The sequence below is a fragment of the Pagrus major genome, chromosome 1 (genome assembly GCF_040436345.1).
Source record: "Pagrus major chromosome 1, Pma_NU_1.0".
Taxonomy (NCBI): Eukaryota; Metazoa; Chordata; class Actinopteri; order Spariformes; family Sparidae; genus Pagrus; species Pagrus major.
Window position 1 is genome coordinate 2,557,485 of NC_133215.1, and position 21,252 is coordinate 2,578,736.

Consider the following 21,252-nt stretch of genomic DNA (forward strand, 5'->3'; position numbering starts at 1 on the left):
TCTCCACATGTAGACATCTCCACATGTAGACATCTGCACATGTACACATCTCCACATGTAGACATCTCCACATGTAGACATCTCCACATGTAGACATCTGCACATGTAGACATCTGCACATGTACACATCTCCACATGTAGACATCTCCACATGTAGACATCTCCACATGTAGACATCTCCACATGTAGACACTCCACATGTGACCGTTGCATATGTGCACACGGTGATGTCGTACGTATCGTGGGTCCTACTTTAGACTGAAGAGTCACGTGAGCAGAAGGAACAGCTGACCTGGTTTTACTGTGACTGTTCACACAAACAAACATCAACATGAGGAGGAGAGGGAGGCTGGACCCCAGGGGAGCAGAGGGGTTTCAGGGTTTGATGTCACTGCTGATGTCATAGATCCAGCTGGGTAACAGCTGCATGCAGAGCCAGCAGCTCCTGAACACACAGTAAGCTCACGGTCAAGGACAAACACTGTTACAGTAGCAGCATTATTATTTAGTGTTCATCTCTGTGTGACGACCTTTAACCAGGAGACACAACAGTCCTCACAGCCTGTCCTCCAGGAGACGTTCAGATACTCGTGTAAAAACAGACTCTGGTAAAAGTAGAAGTACTGATACAGCTTCTTTACTCCAGTAAAAGTAATAGAGTACAGGCTCTGACATGTACTCAGAGTATCAGAGTAAAAAGTCTCCCTCTGAAGGACATTTGTGGTCAAAGCTAACTGAAGCTCACGTCATATTAATATAATTCAAAGACTATTAAAGTTAAAGGTAGAGTCAGCAGGATTTGTCCCAGCTGTTCCTGAACACACCACAAAGATAGTTGATAGTTGAGTCTCATTCCCAGGACGTCAAACAGCCACATGTTGGGTTGGTAAAGCGTCCCGAGCAGCAACAAAGAGAGAAAATAAGAAACTCTCTGCAGATACGAGACACTAACACGACTTTTCTCCCCATTCAGCCTCCCTCTCTGTCTGTTCACGTCTTTTACGTCTTTGTCTCGTCTCACTGCGTCTGCTGTGCGTGATGTGCTCTGATAGGTCGACATCAGTCTGGTGATGTTGGGATGGCGGCGTGCGATGACGCCAAATAACAATAATCCATAATTCACCTCAAACGCATCAAACTAAAGTAACGAGGCTGTTTTGAAGCTGTGAGGAGGAGAAAGTTCAGGTGTAGAGAGGGAAAGTCTCAGAGATACTCAGGTAGTGTCTAATTCATCACGCTGACCGGTCACATGTTTAAAGTAAAGTGAGTACTTCAGCGTCGGCTCAGAGTCGATGACCTCTGCTGGGTTCAGATGACCTCAGCTCAGTCGGTCACATGCCGTCTGTTCCCACGCTGCCTCACGTCCGACCCGCCGCAGCTCTGAGCAGAGACGTTAAGACGGATCAGACGCAGATTGTGTTAGTCGGTCACAAGTTAGCTTTCAGTTCCTGTCACATTTCCCAGGAGGCTTTGGGAACCTCTTGAACACCTGGTGACCCTCTGGACGTCGGGGTAACCCGACAGGAGAGACGTCTCTTCTTATAGCTCCACTTTATAAACTCATGTTGCTGTTACTCAGTCCTCGATTCTGTAACGCTGAGAAAAACATGTGTCCTGACTGATTTCATACAAACTCTCCTCTGATGTGTCCACATTTCTGTCTCGCGGTGACTTTGATCAGTGAAAACCTTTTCATGTTTTTACCTTCTTCATATTGTGAGTCGTGTGGAGCAGCTTCTGTCTCTGAGGACTTTCTCTGATTAAAGACTTCTTCTTTCATCATAATGAGCAGCTACGTCACAGCTGAGTCTGAAGTCGTGGTTTCTTCCTCTGGTGGACGAACATGATGACGCCTGCAGGGAGAGAAACAGGTTTTTCATGTAAATATTTGATGGTTCGAGCTTCAAAGACGTGAATTTGAATGTATTTGTAACGACGTTGAGAACCAGTTGATTAATGGAGGAAGTAATCAGCGTGATGTAGTCGTACGTTCCTGTTCAGTTGGACCGGAGACTGTGTTGTTTGCTTTGCCATGGAGTTATTTAAGCCGTCGTGCTCGTTCACACCACTTCCCCTCAGAGAAATCACAAACGGTTTTCAAAGATCCACTAAAAGCACCGCTGCTGCTTCCCCAGTCAAACCTCGGTGGGACGGCGGAGGAGCTGAGCACCAAATAAGAGATAAACGAAAACAGAATTGGACTGGATGAAAGTTTAATGATCTCTGCGGGGGAATTAGATTGTCAGAGAAAATAAGAGCTCAGAGGATCGACGAGGTGAATAATTACAGCAACAAAGATGAGAACAGCTGAGAGGAAGAACGATCCTGTCGGCTGGATCCAGACTCTGTTTCCCTGCTTTGTTCACTCAGTGATTTGTTTTTAGTTTCTCATCACCATCATCGTGTTTTAATGGAGATTAGATGTGGTATCGACCCCCTGAGGGTCTGGGTAATCTCGTCCACTCTGTCAGGAAGCTCTCGCTTCTTTCATGTGTTGCTGTTTTTCAGCCTCGTGCGATCGACTGAACGTGGTGTTTAATAGAAAACACAGCGGGGATCGAATCTTAATGACGGCGCTGATTAAAGATTTTAGAGAATAAAAATTTAATGTGTTGTCGTCGCTCATTGCTCAGTATTTCTTCTGTTGTCCTCCAGGCTCAGATCGCCTTCCTGCAGGGGGAGAGACGAGGTCAGGAGAACCTGAAGAAGGACCTGGTGAGGCGGATCAAGATGCTGGAGTACGCCCTCAAACAGGAGAGGTGAGTTAACTGAGCCGTCTGTCGGATGAGGACAGACTTCTGGCTTAAAACCTCAGTGTTGACGTTCTGTCAGAGTCTCTGTTCTGTGTTGCAGAGATGTCTACTGACGTTAGCATGCTAACCAGCTAGCTCCTAACAGCACTGTGTGTCTCAGAGGTGACGGTCTGACAGCCTGTAGCTTCAGCTGGAGATGTAAAAGCAGCCAGTTCACTACACTACGACATTACTGAGCTAATTAGCTAACAGCAGCTTGCTACAGCCGAGGATAGCCAGTAAAACGACTACTTTCATATTCTGGCCATATTTTACAAACGACGCCTTTAAACTGAGCTTTTGCACATCACGTGTTCAAAGTCAATGTTTGTGTCACGCTAAGGAAATCTCATGTTCAGACTCAAACCAGCAACACGTTGGTCCGTCTGACTTCCTGTCTGCGGCTCTCCGCTCCAAGCTCATTGGTTCCTGCTGAAATCTTTACAAACACGTCACATTTAAATTAAAATTTTAATTATCGACACATTTCCTCAAACTGCTGCTCGCTGTAGTTTTAATCAAACAACAGGAGGAAATAGCACATTTGTCTGGGACTACTTTCAGCGGCGGATTGATCCACATTTGGTGCTGTGGTGTGTGTTTGTGGCAGCAGGTTGGTGTGTGTGTGTGTGTGTGTGTGTGTGTGTGTGTGTGTGTGTGTGTGTGTGTGTGTGTGTGAGTTTGAGGTCTGACTGGAGCTGAACAGAGTCAAAGTGACGCTGATTGAAACTCGATCAGCCTGTCGGTGTGAAATTGATCCGTGCAGCTCACCGAGCAGCTGATCCTCTTATGGAGTTATTAGTAATAAATCACATAATCTGGCGACGCGTTTCTCAGTTTGCTCGTCTGAGAGTTTGATTGGCAGGTCTGGATGTTCAGGAGAGGGGGTTAAAATACCAACATGTGTCAGTGTGACAGTCAGAGAACATCACATCACATCACATTTAAAAGCTTCATTGAGGACATGACGGCAGCTCGTTAAAGGATCATGCTGGTGTTTTTAATGCATTAGTTCATTAAGTACAAATCTTAAATCACTGCTGATCATTTTATCTTTGTAAAGATTTGTTTTCTTTCTTTCAGACGTCGTTTCTCTCATAAATCAACATGCAGAGTTTGATTTGAGTTAAACGTCGTGACGTCGTCGGCCACTGGCAGAAACTTTGGCAGAAACATAAAAGCCGACTTGGCTTTGATTTGTTATCGTCTGCTGTGGGTTTAAGGTCTCACACTGTTCTGAAATGAACCCAGCTGCGATGAAACATCTCAGCTAATGAGCCACCATGAAGTCTGTGGAGGAAATTATTGTTGTTCACTCTCTAAAAAGACATTTAGCAAAACGTTCATCGTAGCTTAATAGCAATACTATAACTATAGACGTATCCACAATATCAGAGAAAGAGTGAAAGTAACATACAGGCAGAGAAGAGCTGAAGCAGCTAAAACTCAAAGATCTACGAAGATCCCACCGTCCAAAGACAGCTGCAGCAGCAGCAGTGTGAACAGGCTGTGTGGAGGTGTGAGGGACCGGACGGGGAAATGTTCTGGGCAGAACTTTGATGAGTTTAAACGGCGTCTTCGTGTGTCCCGGTATACGTCGTGTTTCCCATCGTTTCACCTTCGACTGGAGCTTTTTTAAAGACAAACAAACATCCAGTCTTGATTTATTCTGCAGATTTTCTTTACATTTGGTTTGTTTGTGTGTTTGTTTGTGTGTTTGTTTGTGTGTTTGTTTGTGTGTTTGTTTGTGTGTTTGTTTGTGATTGTTCACCGTCAGGGCGAAGTACCATAAGCTGAAGTATGGAACAGAACTGAACCAGGGAGAGATCAAACCACCGAGTTATGATTCAGGTAAGACGCACGTGTCACTTCCTGTTTCTCCTCTGTGTGGCTGCATGTGGCTGTTTGTTCTGTTGGGTCAGCTGTTCCCCTCCATCAGTTCTGTGCTCTCTGGGTTTGTCGAGGAGGTCCAGTCCTCTGATCAGGGCGCCTCTCTGTCGCCTCCCTGTGGTCGTACTCAGGACGCACCGGGGGGGATTTCATATCCTGTCTTGGGGGAACGTCAGCGTCCCTGAGGAGGAGCTGGAGGAAGTGGCGGAGGAGGAGGACGTCTCTCACTTTGGGATTCAATGAATGGATGAATAGAAACATGTTGACAATTCATTATCTCCTCCCCCCTCCTCCCCCCTCCTCCCCCCTCCTCCCCCTCTCTCTCAGATGAGGGGAATGACAGTGAAGCTCCCAGTCCTCCAAACAGCAGCCATCAGCTCAGCTGGAAACAAGGACGCCAGCTGCTCAGACAGTGAGTTTACACACACACACACACACACAGAAAGTCTACTGTCCCATGACACTGTAAAGTCTAAATTAGTCTGTGTGTGTGTGTGTGTGTGTGTGTGTGTGTGTGTGTGTGTGTGTCAGAACAAAAAGCAGAGTCAAATCGTCTTAATACAGATTAACACTTGCTGGGACTCAAACACACTAATCCCCTGTGATCAGTCATGGAGGAAGTGTTGACATCTCAGAAATACTCCATTACTTTGTTTCCCTCTGCAGCAGAAAGACACATATATTCGTTGGACTCGGTGCTACAGAGGATGTGGTACTTCCTTTTGCTCAGAAGGTAGAAAACCTACAACAACCAGAATGCACTGCGCCCACGGACGTCACATTCAAACATGGACGCAGCGTCAGAAGAGGCCGAAAACGAAAATAGAGACACAAAGATTTAATCGTGCAGCTCTTCTACACTTTCAAGATGTTATCGGACCGAGCGGCTCCAGTTATGACAGGGAAACGAGTCGTTTCACGGGGGACGGATCCACCGACGCTGTAATCACACGGTCTGGCCTGATGCTCTTCCTGGAGGCTCGACTGCTCCACACTGGACCAATCAACACTCGCGCTGGTGGACGACGTGCAGCGAGTTGGGCGGTGCTTAGCTTTAGCTCAAAGACGGACAGCTGGTGACAAACAGTCAGAATCAGAAAGACTTGATTGATCCTCGGGGGGGGAAAGTGGGAAAACAATATGGTTTTACATCTGCACAGTCTGTTTATGTCTGCTTCCCCATGAGATCAGGTGAGGTAATGCAGTGCTCCCTCTGAATCACAGGTGTGTTGTGATGTTACGTCAAACGTTTGCACCACAGCTGGACTTCATCTCTGTCTCCTGAACCCCGTCAGCGTCGTCGGACATGTTCTTGTTTTTGCGTCCGTTCGCTAACGTGACTCTGGTACAAGTCACATGACGTCTTCAGTCTCGTGTGTTTGAGACTCAGGTGTTATTTCTTTGTGTAGGTGTGAGGACACGTGTGTGTTTGTGTTCTGCTCACACGTTATTGGTTATATTTTGTTTTGGTGTCTTTTGACTGAGTGTGTGTGTGTGTGTGTGTGTGTGTGTGTGTGTGTGTGTGTGTGTGTGTGTGTGTGTTGTGGCAGTGAATGGACGAGTGTGTGGAGGCGTCGATGCCTCCTGCGACCGGAGAGGCTGGTACAGAGAGAGAGAGAGAAGGGGAGGATCCTCTCCCTCTCTCTCTCTCTCTCTCTCTCTCTCTCTCTCTCTCCCTCTCTCTCTCTCTCCCTCTCTCCCCCTCCCCCTCTCTCCCCCCCCGTGAACAAACACACTGGATGTATTCAGATTACTCTCTGGGCTCTCTGAGGATAAAACCTCTTGGTAAAGCGAGCGCTGCTCTCAGATCAGATCAGCAGCGTCGTGCTCTGTGCTGTCTCCGGGTGAAGGTACAGTACACTGAACTTCTTCTGAGTGGTTACTTTGGGGCCTGTTGCTCACTTCTGATTGGCTGATTGGATATTGTGAGTTAAAGGGTATTCTGCACATTTTAAAAACCTTACGAAGGACAGAAGAGCATGAATCTTCTTTAACCAAAGCCAGAGACGCCTGTTGGACTCAGCAGAGCTTCGACTCCTCGGCTGTGTCTCATCACAAAGGGCTTGTTTCAGTATGATAAGTAGTTGTAGTGGTTCATTTCTAACAGATACAAGAGGAGAGGAAACTCACCTGAGCTCTGACTCCGTCTGTCACTTTTATTGTAATGTTGTAGATGTTATCTCAGCTTTCTGTGTGCGTCCCGTCGGACACTGAGCGAACTGTTCCAGGCCACAGAGAGGACACAGTGTATCTGAACACCCCCAAACTTGGTGGCATTGCCCTTTAAGGATGCTGCTCCATTGATATAATTGTGGTGTTGTGCAGCTCAGCGGGTACAGCAAGGCACCGACGACGAGGCGTTCAGGGCCGGCTTGTGTTGGTCAATAGACTGTTCTCATGTGTGCGACTGTTTACTGCAGATATCAGCGTCGTACGTCTGAGTGAACGCGACTCCAGCTCGAGTCATGTAGCTGAGAGAATGTACTCAATTACCCCACTAATGTAGGTCTTCTCATGCCACTTTCTGCTGCTACTCCACCACATTTCTCTGACAGCTTTATTAGATTTGTATTTTGGCTCTGCCCTTGTTAGACCATCACATCTGGATCAGCACAGATCAACAGATCACCGGTTTTATGTCCTGAAAACTGTCATTTACATTTTCAAACTCTTCTTTAAGAAGATATTTGACAACAACAGCTCGACTTCATCCTGAGGTCTTTTTGCCGAGTTCACTGAACAGCCTTCAGTGATTGTGACTACAACAGAGAGGAATTCATCAGTTTCTCAAATCTGTCCGGAGTGAACCCTCTTCACAGACAAATCAATAAAGGATCTCTGAAAAAAGACAATAAAGCAACATGTCTGACGCTGTCAGAAATTCAGCTGATCGTCTTCATCACACAGGAGAAGAGTCTGGAGGTGACGCTGCAGGCTAACTCTAACCTAGCTGCAGGCTAATGCTAAGCTAGCTGCTGGCTAACACTAAGCTAGCTGTGTCATCTATGAGGTGTTTTGCTTTTCTTTTGACACGTGCACTAGAAGGGTGGGGAGAACGCTGGAAGGATTTCTACCTCTGCTTTTGATTTGGAGGATCAAAATGTAAATCTGATTTCAGTGGACGTGTGTCGCCTCTCTGCCTCCTGAGCCTCCTCTGACCTGCAGCCTGGCCTCTCTTGTCTCCACCCTCAGGTACCTGCAGGAGGTCGGATACACAGACACCATCCTGGATGTGAAGTCTCAGAGAGTGAGAGCGCTGCTCGGTCTGGCCGGAGACTCAGGAGACAAACCCTCAGAGAAGAAAGCCGAACCGATGGTGAACGGCACCGAACCGTCGTCACTGAAGGACAGCGGCATGGTCAGGTACGACACGAGACGGTTCAGATAACAACGGTATTTATATTGTTCTCCTTAAAGACAGAGTGTGGCTCGACTGCTCGTCTGTGTCCAGTTGTTTTCTTTTGGCAGTAAGTGTTAACAGCTGTGTCAGAGTCAGCTGGATGAGAACTTACATGTTAAAACACCAAAGTCGTACAATAACACAAACAAACTAACTGATGGAAGCAGCGTTGGACCAGAACCACCTGTGTCCTGCGGGCTAAAATGTATTTGGTGGCTTTGACAACATCAAAACATGTGTGTGTCTCCTCTCTTCACTCTCTCCTTCCAGTAAACCCGACATGTCCGACTCGGCCACCGTGTTGGAGGCCTTTAAGTTCATCGAGAGCGCCGCGGCAGAGTTCAGCGACGAGGACGAGGAGGAGGACAGCGAAGGACGGGACAAGACCATCTTGGACCTGGCTGCAGTAAGACTTTAACACATTCAACACATTCTCGATCCTGCAGGCGCTCGACCCTCAACGATCACAATAAATCAGGGATATGAAACTTTTGCCTCCAGACCTTCTGTAGAGCGCTTCACATATTTGCTTTCTGTACGTGTGTTCATATTCCTGAAAGTGATGCGTGGGGAGGCCGTGGTAACCTGTACTCTGCCTGTTGGACAGTCATTTCCTGTCTCATGTGCTCACAGTCTTCCTCATTTTCGTGCCCTTTGACAGATGGTGAGGAAGAAACAGTCGTCCACCCCTTCCTCCACGACCTCCGACCTCAGCGACGACCCCGACACAGAGGAGGCTCTGAAGGGTTTTGATTTCTTGGCGAGTCCGGACGAGCTGGACGGATCGCCCGAGTCCAGGAGTGGGGAGGACAGCGGAGAGTGGGGTGAGACAAAGGGGGACACTTTATGATGAGGGGCTCGTCAAACGTCTGCGGCTTTCAGTGGCGGCTTTCAGTGATTCAGAGGAAATTAAATCCAGAACTTGTGAAGAACTTGATCATTTGACTTTTCTTTCATGTTAAATCCACAGAAATGTTTCTGCTCCGGTGAAAACTTTAATGTAACAACAACACAGTGCAGATGATGGTTGGCAAAAGCATCAACCTGGAGCAGAGGTGACTGCTCCTCGAGATAATGGTGAATCTCCTCACATGAGCGACTGTGTCAGCTCGCTGACGTACAGTCCTGTATTTATTTCTTGATTTGTTCTGAGTAACCTCAGCCCGTCGCCGTGGCTGAATCACAGGGTGATGAGGTGAACACCAGTTATTTATCCTTTATTTGTGCAGGATGATCCAACATCTTGTAACATTGCTCTGATGCAGCGTGCACGCTTCAGACTAACTGTTATCATATAAATACAGTGGAAGAATAAAGTACGAGGACCTCAGAGTGTTTTAAAGGTGCAGTATGTAAGAAATTCACCTTCATATGAGCAGCTACCAGCAGAGTAACCGCTAACTCCTGCTGACTGAAGCTGAAGCTGAGTGTTTGCTCAGTTAGCCGTGCAGCTGTCGTCCGGACCGGATCTCAGAGATGTTTTATGTGACAGGACTGGTCAGCGTGGTGACCCAACTAGATATCTCAGCAACGCAGTGCAAAGACTGTGAAACTGTCTTTGCACCCTGTTGATAATTGTAGTTAATATTTGAATGTTGTAAACTTAAATTCTTACATGTTGCACCTTCAGGTACAGTTCTTCAGTAAACCATCGCTGGACGTATCGACTCGTTTAGAAATGAAATGATTTCCTATTTCGTGATATAATATTTGTGTTCTGTGTGAAAGAACTTGTCACAGAAACAACAGAACCAGTCGTTAATCTGCAGAGATGCAGACGGACGCGGTTCTGAATGGCAGCTCACAGACACAGTTCTTCTCTATACGTGTACAAACACTCTGCAAAGTAAAGTTCCCAGCTGGTGACCCGCCGCCCCCGCACTGTACAAAAACCTCTTTTTCCTTCTGTTACTTAGCAACACATTCAGTGTCGTTCGGCCAATGACAAAGCTTCCCCACGCAGTCTGTGACTCAACACTTCACAGTCCAGATAGTTGTAAAGGAGTGCTGACTCAGCGCGGCACACAGTCACTCGTCGAGGCGTTGAAGCCTGAAAGGGAGAACAAAAATCAGCTTTTCTCTTTTTAGATTTCTGTTTTTTTTTTTTTCTTTTTGTTCGGAGCTGTGAAACAATCGGCCGGTTGAGAATATAAACCCAGCTCAACATGACAGAGGACAGTTAAACACGTTATGAAACAGATTTGTCATTTCTGTCAAGTCTTTTCTTCTTGAACCCTCCTCCACGACCCAACACAACACTCAGCCCGGCTGCCAGGGGCCATGATCAGAACCTCTGTCTGTCTCAGTGTGCAGTCGTCACGGCAGCAGCCGGTCCTGCAGACTCTCCTCAGTGTCTCATGAGTCTCATCTCTGGATCTGCTCACTTTAACCATCTGCAGTTTGTGTTTTATCATCGTTTCAGCCGTCAGGAGCGACGGCAGCAAAAACTCTACAACACAGATGGGTGCTGTTCATTGTCCACAAGGGGGAGCTGCTCTGTCCATGTCAGTTCAACACCTGCCAACCTGTCACCTCCAGCACCTGTCACCTCCAGCAGCTGCAAGTGTAACAACAGTGCCCCCTGCAGGCAGTCAGTGGTACAGCAGCAGGTTTATTTTTACAATGCCGCTGTTTTATTTCAAATGTTTGAGAGTTTCAGGCAGATTTCACCCTGATTCACCCGTCCTCACTATCGGAGGAGAAATCCGGTGTGGGACCTCAATCAGAACCGATGTTCGATCCAGATTATCTGCTAATGTGAGGGGGTTACAGATCCAGTCCTCAGCCTCCTGAACTGTTCACAGACTCCTCAGGGCCCCCCGATAGTATCAAACATGTTCAATATTTAGGATTTAAAAATCTGGATGATTGCATCTGTGCTTTCCAAGCAGGACCAGAACAACCAATGGCAGAGGCATCACAGAGCAGCTCACAGTGCTGCCAAGCTAAAGCAAATGTTCCTGCCCTCCCCTTTAAAACTCCTGTCGTCTGAGCTCGGCCTCAAATAAAATCTCAGCAAAAACAAATTAACAAACATTTCACGAGCATCGAGATCAGCTGTTCCTCTCTGTAACCTGCAGGAGGCGACGTCCACGTTCTTACAGCTTCAGGCGTAAACAGCTGCTGTTCCTCTCTCTGCCTGTAGGGGGCAGGTGTTGGACTGGAGCTGCAGGTGTGACTGTGTGTGATTGGCTGAGCTGCTTTCAGGAGCTTCACCTGAGCGACATCACGTCTCTGTAGCAGAGACATCGATGTGTCTGCAAATGGAGGCTGTGGCGTCTTCATGAGGACGCGTCACATTAACATTTCACTTCCAGACCTGCAGGGAAGCATCACAGTCTGTTCAGAGCTTCATCTGGAGTCCAGCTGTTTGGTTTCCATGTATCTCCGCCTGCTCTGTGTTCATTTGTGTCTCCACATTCATCCGTAAAGTCACATACATGTCATGTGACTTTCTTTTATCTGTTTCCTGTTTGTTTGTGTGGCTTCAGAAGAGACGTTGTGCTGATGTTCCTCCTGTTTCTCTGTCGTCGATGTTTCAGAAGTGATTCATGAACAGCTCAGTCGACCTGTTCGTTACCATCAGCTCATTATATGACATTTATTAACAGGAAACAATAATGTAATAATAATAATAATAATAATAATAATAGATTCTACAGCGCTTATTGTAGGTTTTGTTTTTTAAAACTAAGATGCAGACATGAGATTGAAACTGATCTTCTCATCGACCTCTCAGAAATACAGAGAATAAGCACGTTTAAGTTTTCATTGAATTCATTTTTACTTCTATATACGCTTTATATTTCATGTGCTTGTGATGCCTCCTGACTCATTTGTAAAGTTAAAGGAACAGTTCACCAAAGAGTTAAAGTCCAGCCATCATCTCCTCCTGATGATATAAAGTCAGGCTCAGCCATCATCTCCTCCTGATGATATAAAGTCAGGCTCAGCCATCATCTCCTCCTGATGATATAAAGTCAAGTCTGGAGAAGCCCCGAGATCACAACCCTTGATGTGCGGTCGAGCACCTGCCTCTGACGCTTTTATCTCAGCAGCTGCAGTGAAGATTTCAGCTTAATAAACAGTATAAATATCATCTCCTCAGATCAGGTGCTGATCTCTGGGCTTCTGGAGACTTGGATCACAGCAGACGAGCTGTGTGGAGACATCTGATGTTTTACTGGAGGATGGAGATGATGACTGAGTTTACATTTTTGGGTGAACTGTTCCTTTAAGTGGAGTCTCTGCAACACCAGCTGTTGAACCTGAAGGACCTGGTTGTTAGAATAAGAGAAGATAAACGTCCTTCCTCCTCCTCCTCCTCCTCCTCCTCCTCCCGTCTGCCTCAGTAGGTTTGTCACAGTAAAGTTGGTGGTTATGTGCTGTAGTGCATCCAGACACTTAACGCAGGTTTCTACCCCACCTTCCTCCTCCTCCTGCTCCTCCTCCTCCTCCTCCTCCTGCTCCTCCTCCTCCTCCTCCTGCTCCTCCTCCTCCTCCTCCTCCTCCTGCTGGCCTGTAGAGAAGGAAGAGCAGTCTCCTCTGGGTGAGCTGGCCTGGGACGTGGACCAGGGACTGATAGCCCAGCTCAAGGAGCAGTACAGGAAGGAACGCAAGGGCAAGAAGGGGGTAAAGAGTAAGTGGAGCTCCAGGCCTGCAGCTCATCCTCCCTCCTCACTCACTGACTTTCATTCCTCTGACTCTCTTTGTGTTTGTGTTTTCTCTCCTCTCAGTCTGGTCGGAGTTAACTGGGTTATTGACAAAAATCAGGTTCATCATAAATGCAGAGGCCGGTCAGCTGATATTCAGTCACATAAACACCGCTTGAAAAATGTACTTTCATTCAGGGCTGTGCAGCGAGCACAGAGCGCCGTCTCCCCTCCAGCTCCTGACACACATTTACCTGATGACACCTCCGTTTGCTCGGCTGATGTTGTGTCGCAGTAACTGATGCGACCTGGAACAAACCCTGCAGCCGCCCACGTGTGTCCGACCCGTGCGTCCTCCTGAGGTCCTGCAGTGGTGGCTGAAGCTGATTATTTTGGTGGATCAGTTTTCAAACTTCTCGTCAGTCGCACCAAGTGACGAGCCGAGATCTCCCTGCAAATCGTCTCTGTAACACGTGTTGTCTGATCGCTCTGTGCACGGTTATTTCTGATTCCCTGGAACGGTTTTTAAGAGATTTTAATTAATGAGTGCAAACGACTGATGTGGTCATTTAAAAACTCCTTCATTATGAGGTATTGAATGGAGCTGGTTCCCACCGTTTGTCTCACTCACAGTGATAATATAAATACGTTACGTGTAGCTGACGCCTTCACTGTCCCTGTTTACAGGCCTAAAGACAGTCTGCGTCCGTGTAAACACTGCAGGGCTGATGAAGTGAATGTGACCTGCTCACCTGCAGTCTGTATCTGCACCGTCTGAGGTCTTAATTAGCTGATGAGACGAACGTTAAAGCGAACACCTTCTGCTGCAGGTTCATGTGAACTGAACATGACTAACTCGCCGCTCGCCGCCCTCGTTAACGACGCCGTGATGCTGTTTCACTGCAGAACAACACATCATGATGTCTGTGAGTGGAGAAGAACAATCACCCCTCAGAAGACAAAGAGCAGGAGGTGTCTACATTTGAATAAATATATAGATTATGTATTTTTGCCAGTGGCGATGTGATATGTGCACCACTGACCTTCACTGTATTCAGGTCGTGTAGAAGCTGAAGGTTAGAGATGAGGGTCATATTCTGATAGTTCATGCAACTATGCCGTTCTGAAAAAATATATTTTCCATTGTTTTTTACCGCTGCCTGGAAATAATGTGATCCCACCAGGTGTAGAGTTGCTACAGGCCTCAGTAGAGTCGTGTGATCATTGTCAGTATAAGCCGGTGCCGCTACATGCTGCAGAACATCCAGACTGCAGATCTTTGAATAATCAAGTAATGGTCCAGTGGTGCTCGGTGGCTATCGAATGGCATTTTTGCTGAAAGTGACCGTTCCTACCTGAGGCACAACAGTAACCTGATGAGCAGACCACATCTTATCGCCATTAACAAATCCAAATCTCTACGTTTACCTTTTGAGACATGGAAATAAATCTCCACGGTGACTGACTGCGTTACGTCTTGGTAACACATATCTGACGTGTCTGCAGTTTAGTGTGGTACAGCAGTCAGCAGTCACTGACACATGTTCCTGCTGCAGGAGTGAGAGTCGTTCCTCCCTGTTGATCTCAGTGTCTCTTCTGTCCTGAGGTTTAGTGTTGAAGGTGTCTGGTGATGTCACTCTTCTCCCCTCGTCTGTCGCTCTGTTTGTTTCGTCTCTTTGGTTTAGTCTTTACACATCATCTGTTCTTTATATTTTCTACCTTGATGCATTTTTCCTGAATCTCTTCACTTAAGGACTGCACTGACATTAACCTGTCTGATCCTCCCTCTCATCCATTATTGAAGCATTATTATTCATGTGTCACCTCCACAGAGATGTGTCACATCTGTGTAAAACCAACAGTAACTGTACTTTAATGGATCGTGCTGTCGTCCGTGACGGCACAGCCGATAACATCCAGAATTAATGTCGGTGCATCCTGAACATCCCTGTTAGTTTCTTCATGTCAAACAGCAGCTGCCACATTTCATCTGTTTCATCCTGCAGAGACTCTTCTTATTTCTGTTTGTTCACTTTGGTTTATTTCCCTTCATGGTTTCTGTTCGGTCTCCTGCAGAGCTGCTGCTGCTTTCTTCAAACTCATTCACTCTGTTTTTCTCTCTTCAGTTGTCTTCACTTTGCTAATGTCTGTTTTTTCATCTCCTTCTCCCCAAACACAAATTGTTTTTACATAACTCCCCCTCCGATCTTCTTCTGACTCCATGTTTCTGTTTCCTCCTCTTATTTTTGTCTCCCATCTTCTCTTTCTGCTGCCACCACCCTCCTCCTCCTCCTCCTCCTCCTCCTCCTCCTCGTCCAGGACCAAACCGGTCTAAGCTCCAGGACATGCTGGCGAACCTGCGGGATGCTGAGGAGCTTCCCTCCATGCAGCCGCCCGTGACGCCCCCCTCCCGCCCCGCTGTACCCAGACTCAGTGAGCCCGAAGTGGGGCGGCCTGAAGACGGTGAGCTGCCCTCCGTCTCAGTTCATTAGTCCGTTGATCAACTTATGTTTCTGCACAAACAGAACAAGATGTTTCTCATTTAAACACTGCATGAAGACAGTTCTTTGTCTCCGTAGAGGCGATGACTTTCCTGCCGTCGTCTGGGAAGTCGTTCATCCTGGGCAGAGTGGACGAGGCGGTTTCTAACGAGCTCGGACTGGGAGAACTGGCCGGACTGACTGTGGCCAACGAGGCCGACAGCCTGGCGTACGACGTGAGTGAAACGACCCGACAGTTTACAGAAAACACTGAAAACAGTTCAGCAGCAGGACTGTTTCAGGTCACGCCTCGGTTTTTTTACACAGAACTCAAAACATCAAATAAAAAATAGCAAATCACTTTAAAAACTCCTGCAAAAGAGACAAAAACCAAACGCCGCAGTTTGTTTTGTCCTTATATTTATTTCAACATTTATGAAAAAAACTTCCTCACTTTCTTTCTTGCAGACAGTTTCAAGAGAAACTTCTTTTTTAAATGAACCAGCTGCACACGATGCAGTCACTGAACACCAGTGGTAGTAATGTTTATATCTGTGCAGCTTTGGGTTGAAAATCTGATCTATTGTATCGTTTTAAACTCATTGTACTAAAGTGGTACCTTTAGTACCATCAGCACATTGTAAGTGAGAGCTCTCCCTCCCTCAGATCACCAATAACAAAGATGCTCTGAGGAAGACCTGGAACCCAAAGTTCACCCTGCGGAGCCACTTTGACTCGGTCCGGAGTCTGGCCTTCCACCCGGTGGAGCCCGTCCTGGTCACGGCCTCCGAGGATCACACCCTCAAACTCTGGAACCTCCAAAAGACGGCGCCCGCCAAGAAGTGAGAGTTTAAAAGTCACCTGAGCTGCAGAGACCTGACCCAGGCCTCTGTTAGAGACAGGCCTTTATTTCTATTTTTATAACAAGTTTGGTCATATTTTTTAGTTTTCTGATCTGCTCCCGTTTGATTTTGCTGCTCTTTAATCCTCCAGATGTGCTGCTTTAGACGTGGAGCCCATCTACACATTCAGAGCTCACAGGTGAGATCTGTTGTGATCGATACATCGGCTCATATTCACATTTTTTGCAATGATCCCATAAATGTGGTTATCAAACACTTTCGACAAAGATATGTGGCAGAGGCAGGATATCTTACAGTTTAACAATAAACTCTGTTTGACATCACTGAAACATTCATCTTCACTGACAATTCAACACTTCTGGCTGACGTGCCATTAAAGTAAAAACCGTTTGCCCTCCTCGTGTAGCGGAGCGGTTCTGTGCGTCACCATGAGCTCCAGCGGTGATCAGTGCTTCAGTGGCGGAGTGGACGGTACCATTCAGAGCTGGAACACGCCCAACCCCAACGTCGACCCCTACGACTCATATGGTTCGTTCCAGCACTGACGCAGTTCAATAAAAGCTGTTGCAGGAGGAGTTTTTTTAGTTTTCCTCCACGTTTCATGTCTCTTCTCTCTCAGAGCCGTCCGTCCTGCGGGGGGCGCTGTGCGGTCACACGGACTCGGTGTGGGGTCTGGTCTACAGCTCGGCCCACCATCGCCTCCTCTCCTGCTCGGCTGACGGAACGGTCCGGCTGTGGAACGCCGCCGACACCTCGCCGTCTCTCGCTGTTTTCAACGAGAGAGGAGGTGAGTACCTGATGGTTTGATCTGCAGTAAAAGTACTTGAACCACAGAGTAGAAATACTCTGACTGTACGTACTTGGTTCATGGCAGCTGGGCTCTGTGTCCGCTCTGGTTCCCTGGGTCACTTGTTGACGAGTCTCTGCTGTCTGTGTTTGTCAGAGCTCGGCGTTCCCACCTCAGTGGACCTGGTGAGCAGCGAGCCGGCTCACATGGTGACGTCCTTCACCACCGGCCACATCGGACTCTTCAACATGGAGACGCAGCAGCTCATCCTGAAGCTGGAGTCTGCCGGGCCGCCAGGTAAATCAACCGACCAATCACAGATCCACACAGAGGTGACCTCAGCACTAGTGAATCTGATGAGTGGAGCTCCGTCTGAGGACTCACTGATGTTGTGAATCTGTGAACTCTTCTTTGATGACATGAGCAAACAGAAGAATATTCATGTATGGCAGCCAAGAGGGGACATTATTAAAATGCTAACTTGTAAAATGCAAATACAACAGACCACAGGCACCGTTTAGCACCGACTTTAGAGTCTTCGATAATGAAACGTCAGGTGCTTTTTTCATTTTCTAATCGTTAGAAAAGTGTCTTTTCTTTTTCATTCAGTCCCTAAAAGAGCATCGTTACCTTTTACTGTAAATGCAATAAACAGGAGGTCCGTCTCTTTTCACTGTCTGACTTCCTGTCAGCTCTCAGCCCATTGGTTCCTGCTGAAGACATAAATCTCACTGATGTGTTTTAAATAGTTTTTGGATCATGAAGCTCTACAGCGCAGAGGGAGAAGATAAATCAGGCTGTGTGACACTAATACATAAAAATACATGTATAAACTGAACTCTTCTCTTCTCGTCTGCTGCTGCTTTATGTTTCCTGTCGGCGCCGTGAGACAAACCTTCTCTGCTGAAGTGCTCTCAGTCCTGACAGACTGAAGATTGTTGGTTTTAAATGTTAATGTCGTTCTTCTCACGTCCGCCTCCACACAGACGCTCCCTGCAAGATCAACAAAGTGCTGAGTCATCCCACGCTGCCAATCACCATCACAGCTCAGGAGGACCGACACATCCAGTTCTTTGACAACAACACAGGTAACAGACTGAGCGGCACCGCTCAGCTGCTGCTGCTGCATGTGTTAAAGGAACAGTCCTGCAGTTTCACATGTGGGTTCACTGGTCAGAAATCGTCCCGCTCAGCCTGTTGTGTAATCAGGACTTCTGTCAAGTCAAGACAGAAACCAACCCTGAGTTACAGAGAGGATGTGGCAGGCAGGGTCGGATGAAAGAGGCTACCGAGTTGCATTATGGGAAATGTAGGAGTTTTTGGGGCTTGACCTGCACTAAAACTCAAGATTTCTCGGACTCTGCAACATATTTATGGAAGCAAAATACTGAACGACTGTAGTGTCTCTTTAACAGGTCGAGATTTCAGCTAATTAAAGAAAATAAGAGTTATTCAGCTGAATATGATCCAATCAACACTGTTTCACTCCATCAATGAATCGATGGTAACAGAATAATGACCCACTTTAAACCAACGCTGCTGTACAATATGATTTCTCTCGACATGTAGAAACACTTCATCCTACAGTTCATCTCAAAGTCAACACATCTGGTGATATTATTCTGTTTTGAATCGAAGGTAAACTGATCCACTCGATGGTCGCCCACCTGGACTCTGTCACGAGTCTCGCTGTGGATCCAAACGGGCTGTACCTCATGTCTGGAAGTGAGTATTCACCCACACGCTGTCAGATTTACAGATAAAAATACAGTATTTAATAAACCTTGTGATGAAAACACAGTGTGGAATATTTAATATAATAATATCTCTCTGTCTCTCTCTGTCTGTCTCTCTCTCTCTCTCTCTCTCTCTCTTCCCGCCAGGTCACGACTGCTCGATCCGTCTGTGGAACATGGAGAGCAAGACGTGCATCCAGGAGTTCACCGCTCACCGCAAGAAGTTCGAGGAGTCGATCCACGACGTGGCGTTCCACCCAACCAAGTGCTACATCGGCAGCGCCGGGGCCGACGCGCTCGCTAAGGTCTTCGTATGACCTGAAACCGCCTGCAGCCGCCCGTCGGGCTCAGAGGACGAGCGGAGTCCGTCTCCACCTCTGAGTCCAGATGAGGAAGCAGAAAACTGAACTGATCCTTTAAGATTTGTCAAATATTCGTCCCGCTCTCCCCCCCGCCCCTCGGACTTAGGCTGGCCCGGGTCCTCGAAACAAACAAACCTCCGGATGAGACGATGAATGAAACAGGAAGTGGCAAAAAATAAAAGCAGGAGCTCTCGGTACATTTAACTAAAGCTGGAATCTTTTTTTCTTTCTGTCGCAGGTGAAACTGGAGCGTCACTAACACCACACTCTCCCGTCAGCAGCCTGTTGTTTGAAATGTGTTTCATGACGATGTGCCTTTTTTCTTCAGAACATTAATTCTCTCCGGTGTCGATCAGAAGATGATGGAGCAGCAAAATAAGTCAAATAACAAACCCAGTTTTTAAAACGGAATCAGTCGGATCAGAATGTGTCTCGTGAGCTCGTCCATCGTGTGACGACAGAGACCCAATCTCCACATTTCTGATCAGAACTCGTGTGACCTCTGAATCTGCACAGGACTTTTAATTTGAAATCCATTTGGAGTGGTTTTATTATTTCCTGTTGTGAAAGAAGATGTAATCAGTCCGATTTTTGGAGAGTTTCATCCTGTTAACGTCCACGATGGAGGTGAGAGGTCGAAGGTCATGACCATGAGCTGCACTGGAAACGGTGCCTTGCTCAAGGACAATTGTTGCTGGGTGGACAGAGACTCTGTCAGCAGGTCGGATGACATCTGAAGAGTTTCATTTCAAAAAGAGAGTTTTTATCACATTTGTCTGAGGAAGAGGAGGAGGAGGAAGAGGAGGAGGAGTCTGTGTTGCTGTGTTTACATCCTGCAGCTCTCTTCAGGCTTCATGTAGTGATGAGTGATCAGTCAGACAGATGAAACAGCTCGCCCTCCGACAGAGAGACCGTGTTGTTACATAATAAGATCTTTTTTGTCTCGTTCAAGAAGTGTCGCTCTGAAATCTCTGGAGAGGAGAGAGTTGTCACAGTTGTTGTCTCGTCTCGACTGTCAAAATCAGTTACATGTTCAGTCGTGACGTGAATAAATTCTTCGAGGTAAACTCCAAACTCCTCTCTGCAACTCTGACTCACGTTTCCACCGTCGTCTTCCTGCAACAACTCAGAGCGAGACAAACAGGATCTTATTATCGTCTCTGTGATGTTGTCAGAAAAAACAGAAACACTTCTAGTAGACGTAACTTTGACGGTCGCAGTTGACTCAAAGGATCACGTTGCAGTCGTGTCGCAGCTGTGAGAATGTGTGAAGTGTGAGTCATTTACACAACAAACCACACAAATATAGAAAAGTACTGGAATTCCCCTTTAATACTAACTGGTGTCACAGTGTGGCGCTCCCTCCCTCACAAACAATCTTTGATTCAGAGAATTAACTGAGAGTTTATTTCTGCCCGTTGAGACGCGGTGACGACTGCACCAACTGTAACGACTGTACTGACTGCACCGACTGCAACAACTGCACCGACTGTACCGACTGCAGCGACTGCACCAACTGCAGCGACTGCAACGACTGCACCGACTGTACCAACTGCACTGACTGTAACGACTGTACTGACTGCAACAACTGCAGCGACTGCACCGACTGCAACAACTGCAACAACTGTACCGACTGTAACAACTGCACCGACTGTAACGACTGTACTGACTGCACCGACTGCAACAACTGCAACGACTGTACCGACTGCACCAACTGCAGCAACTGCACCGACTGTAACAACTGCAGCGACTGTACCGACTGCACGACTGCACTGACTGTACCAACTGCAGCGACTGCACCGACTGCAGCGACTGCACCAACTGCAGCGACTGTACCGACTGCAGCGACTGCACCAACTGCAGCGACTGCAACAACTGCACCAACTGCAGCGACTGTACTGACTGCAGCGACTGCACCGACTGTACCGACTGCACCAACTGCACCGACTGTACCGACTGCAGCGACTGCACCAACTGCAGCGACTGCAACGACTGCACCGACTGTACCAACTGCACTGACTGTAACGACTGTAACAACTGCACCGACTGTAACGACTGTACTGACTGCACCGACTGCAACAACTGCAACGACTGTACCGACTGCACCAACTGCAGCAACTGCACCGACTGTAACAACTGCAGCGACTGCACGACTGCACTGACTGTACCAACTGCAGCGACTGCACCGACTGCAGCGACTGCACCAACTGCAGCGACTGCAACAACTGCACCAACTGCAGCGACTGTACTGACTGCAGCGACTGCACCGACTGTACCGACTGCACCAACT

At 47.3% G+C, this 21,252-nt stretch overlaps 1 protein-coding gene across 3 annotated transcripts in view; it reads left to right on the top strand.

Moving 5' to 3' along the window:
- Nucleotides 1-20,738, top strand: part of strn (striatin, calmodulin binding protein) — a 41,167-nt gene extending 20,429 nt beyond the window's left edge. For 2 of the 3 annotated variants that reach the window (XM_073471937.1, XM_073471954.1), the window contains exons 2-18: nucleotides 2,656-2,759; nucleotides 4,570-4,643; nucleotides 5,010-5,094; nucleotides 7,875-8,045; nucleotides 8,353-8,488; nucleotides 8,744-8,906; nucleotides 12,608-12,721; nucleotides 15,054-15,197; nucleotides 15,314-15,450; nucleotides 15,881-16,056; nucleotides 16,208-16,255; nucleotides 16,484-16,605; nucleotides 16,697-16,864; nucleotides 17,021-17,161; nucleotides 17,851-17,952; nucleotides 18,503-18,589; nucleotides 18,748-20,738. In XM_073471937.1, coding sequence (XP_073328038.1) covers nucleotides 2,656-2,759; nucleotides 4,570-4,643; nucleotides 5,010-5,094; nucleotides 7,875-8,045; nucleotides 8,353-8,488; nucleotides 8,744-8,906; nucleotides 12,608-12,721; nucleotides 15,054-15,197; nucleotides 15,314-15,450; nucleotides 15,881-16,056; nucleotides 16,208-16,255; nucleotides 16,484-16,605; nucleotides 16,697-16,864; nucleotides 17,021-17,161; nucleotides 17,851-17,952; nucleotides 18,503-18,589; nucleotides 18,748-18,917 — 2,142 coding nt within the window. In that variant the 3' untranslated portion in view covers nucleotides 18,918-20,738. The remainder of the gene's footprint in view (nucleotides 1-2,655; nucleotides 2,760-4,569; nucleotides 4,644-5,009; nucleotides 5,095-7,874; nucleotides 8,046-8,352; nucleotides 8,489-8,743; nucleotides 8,907-12,607; nucleotides 12,722-15,053; nucleotides 15,198-15,313; nucleotides 15,451-15,880; nucleotides 16,057-16,207; nucleotides 16,256-16,483; nucleotides 16,606-16,696; nucleotides 16,865-17,020; nucleotides 17,162-17,850; nucleotides 17,953-18,502; nucleotides 18,590-18,747) is intronic. The other variant, XM_073471946.1, reaches the window with a different exon arrangement.
- Nucleotides 20,739-21,252: the final 514 nt, after the last annotated feature.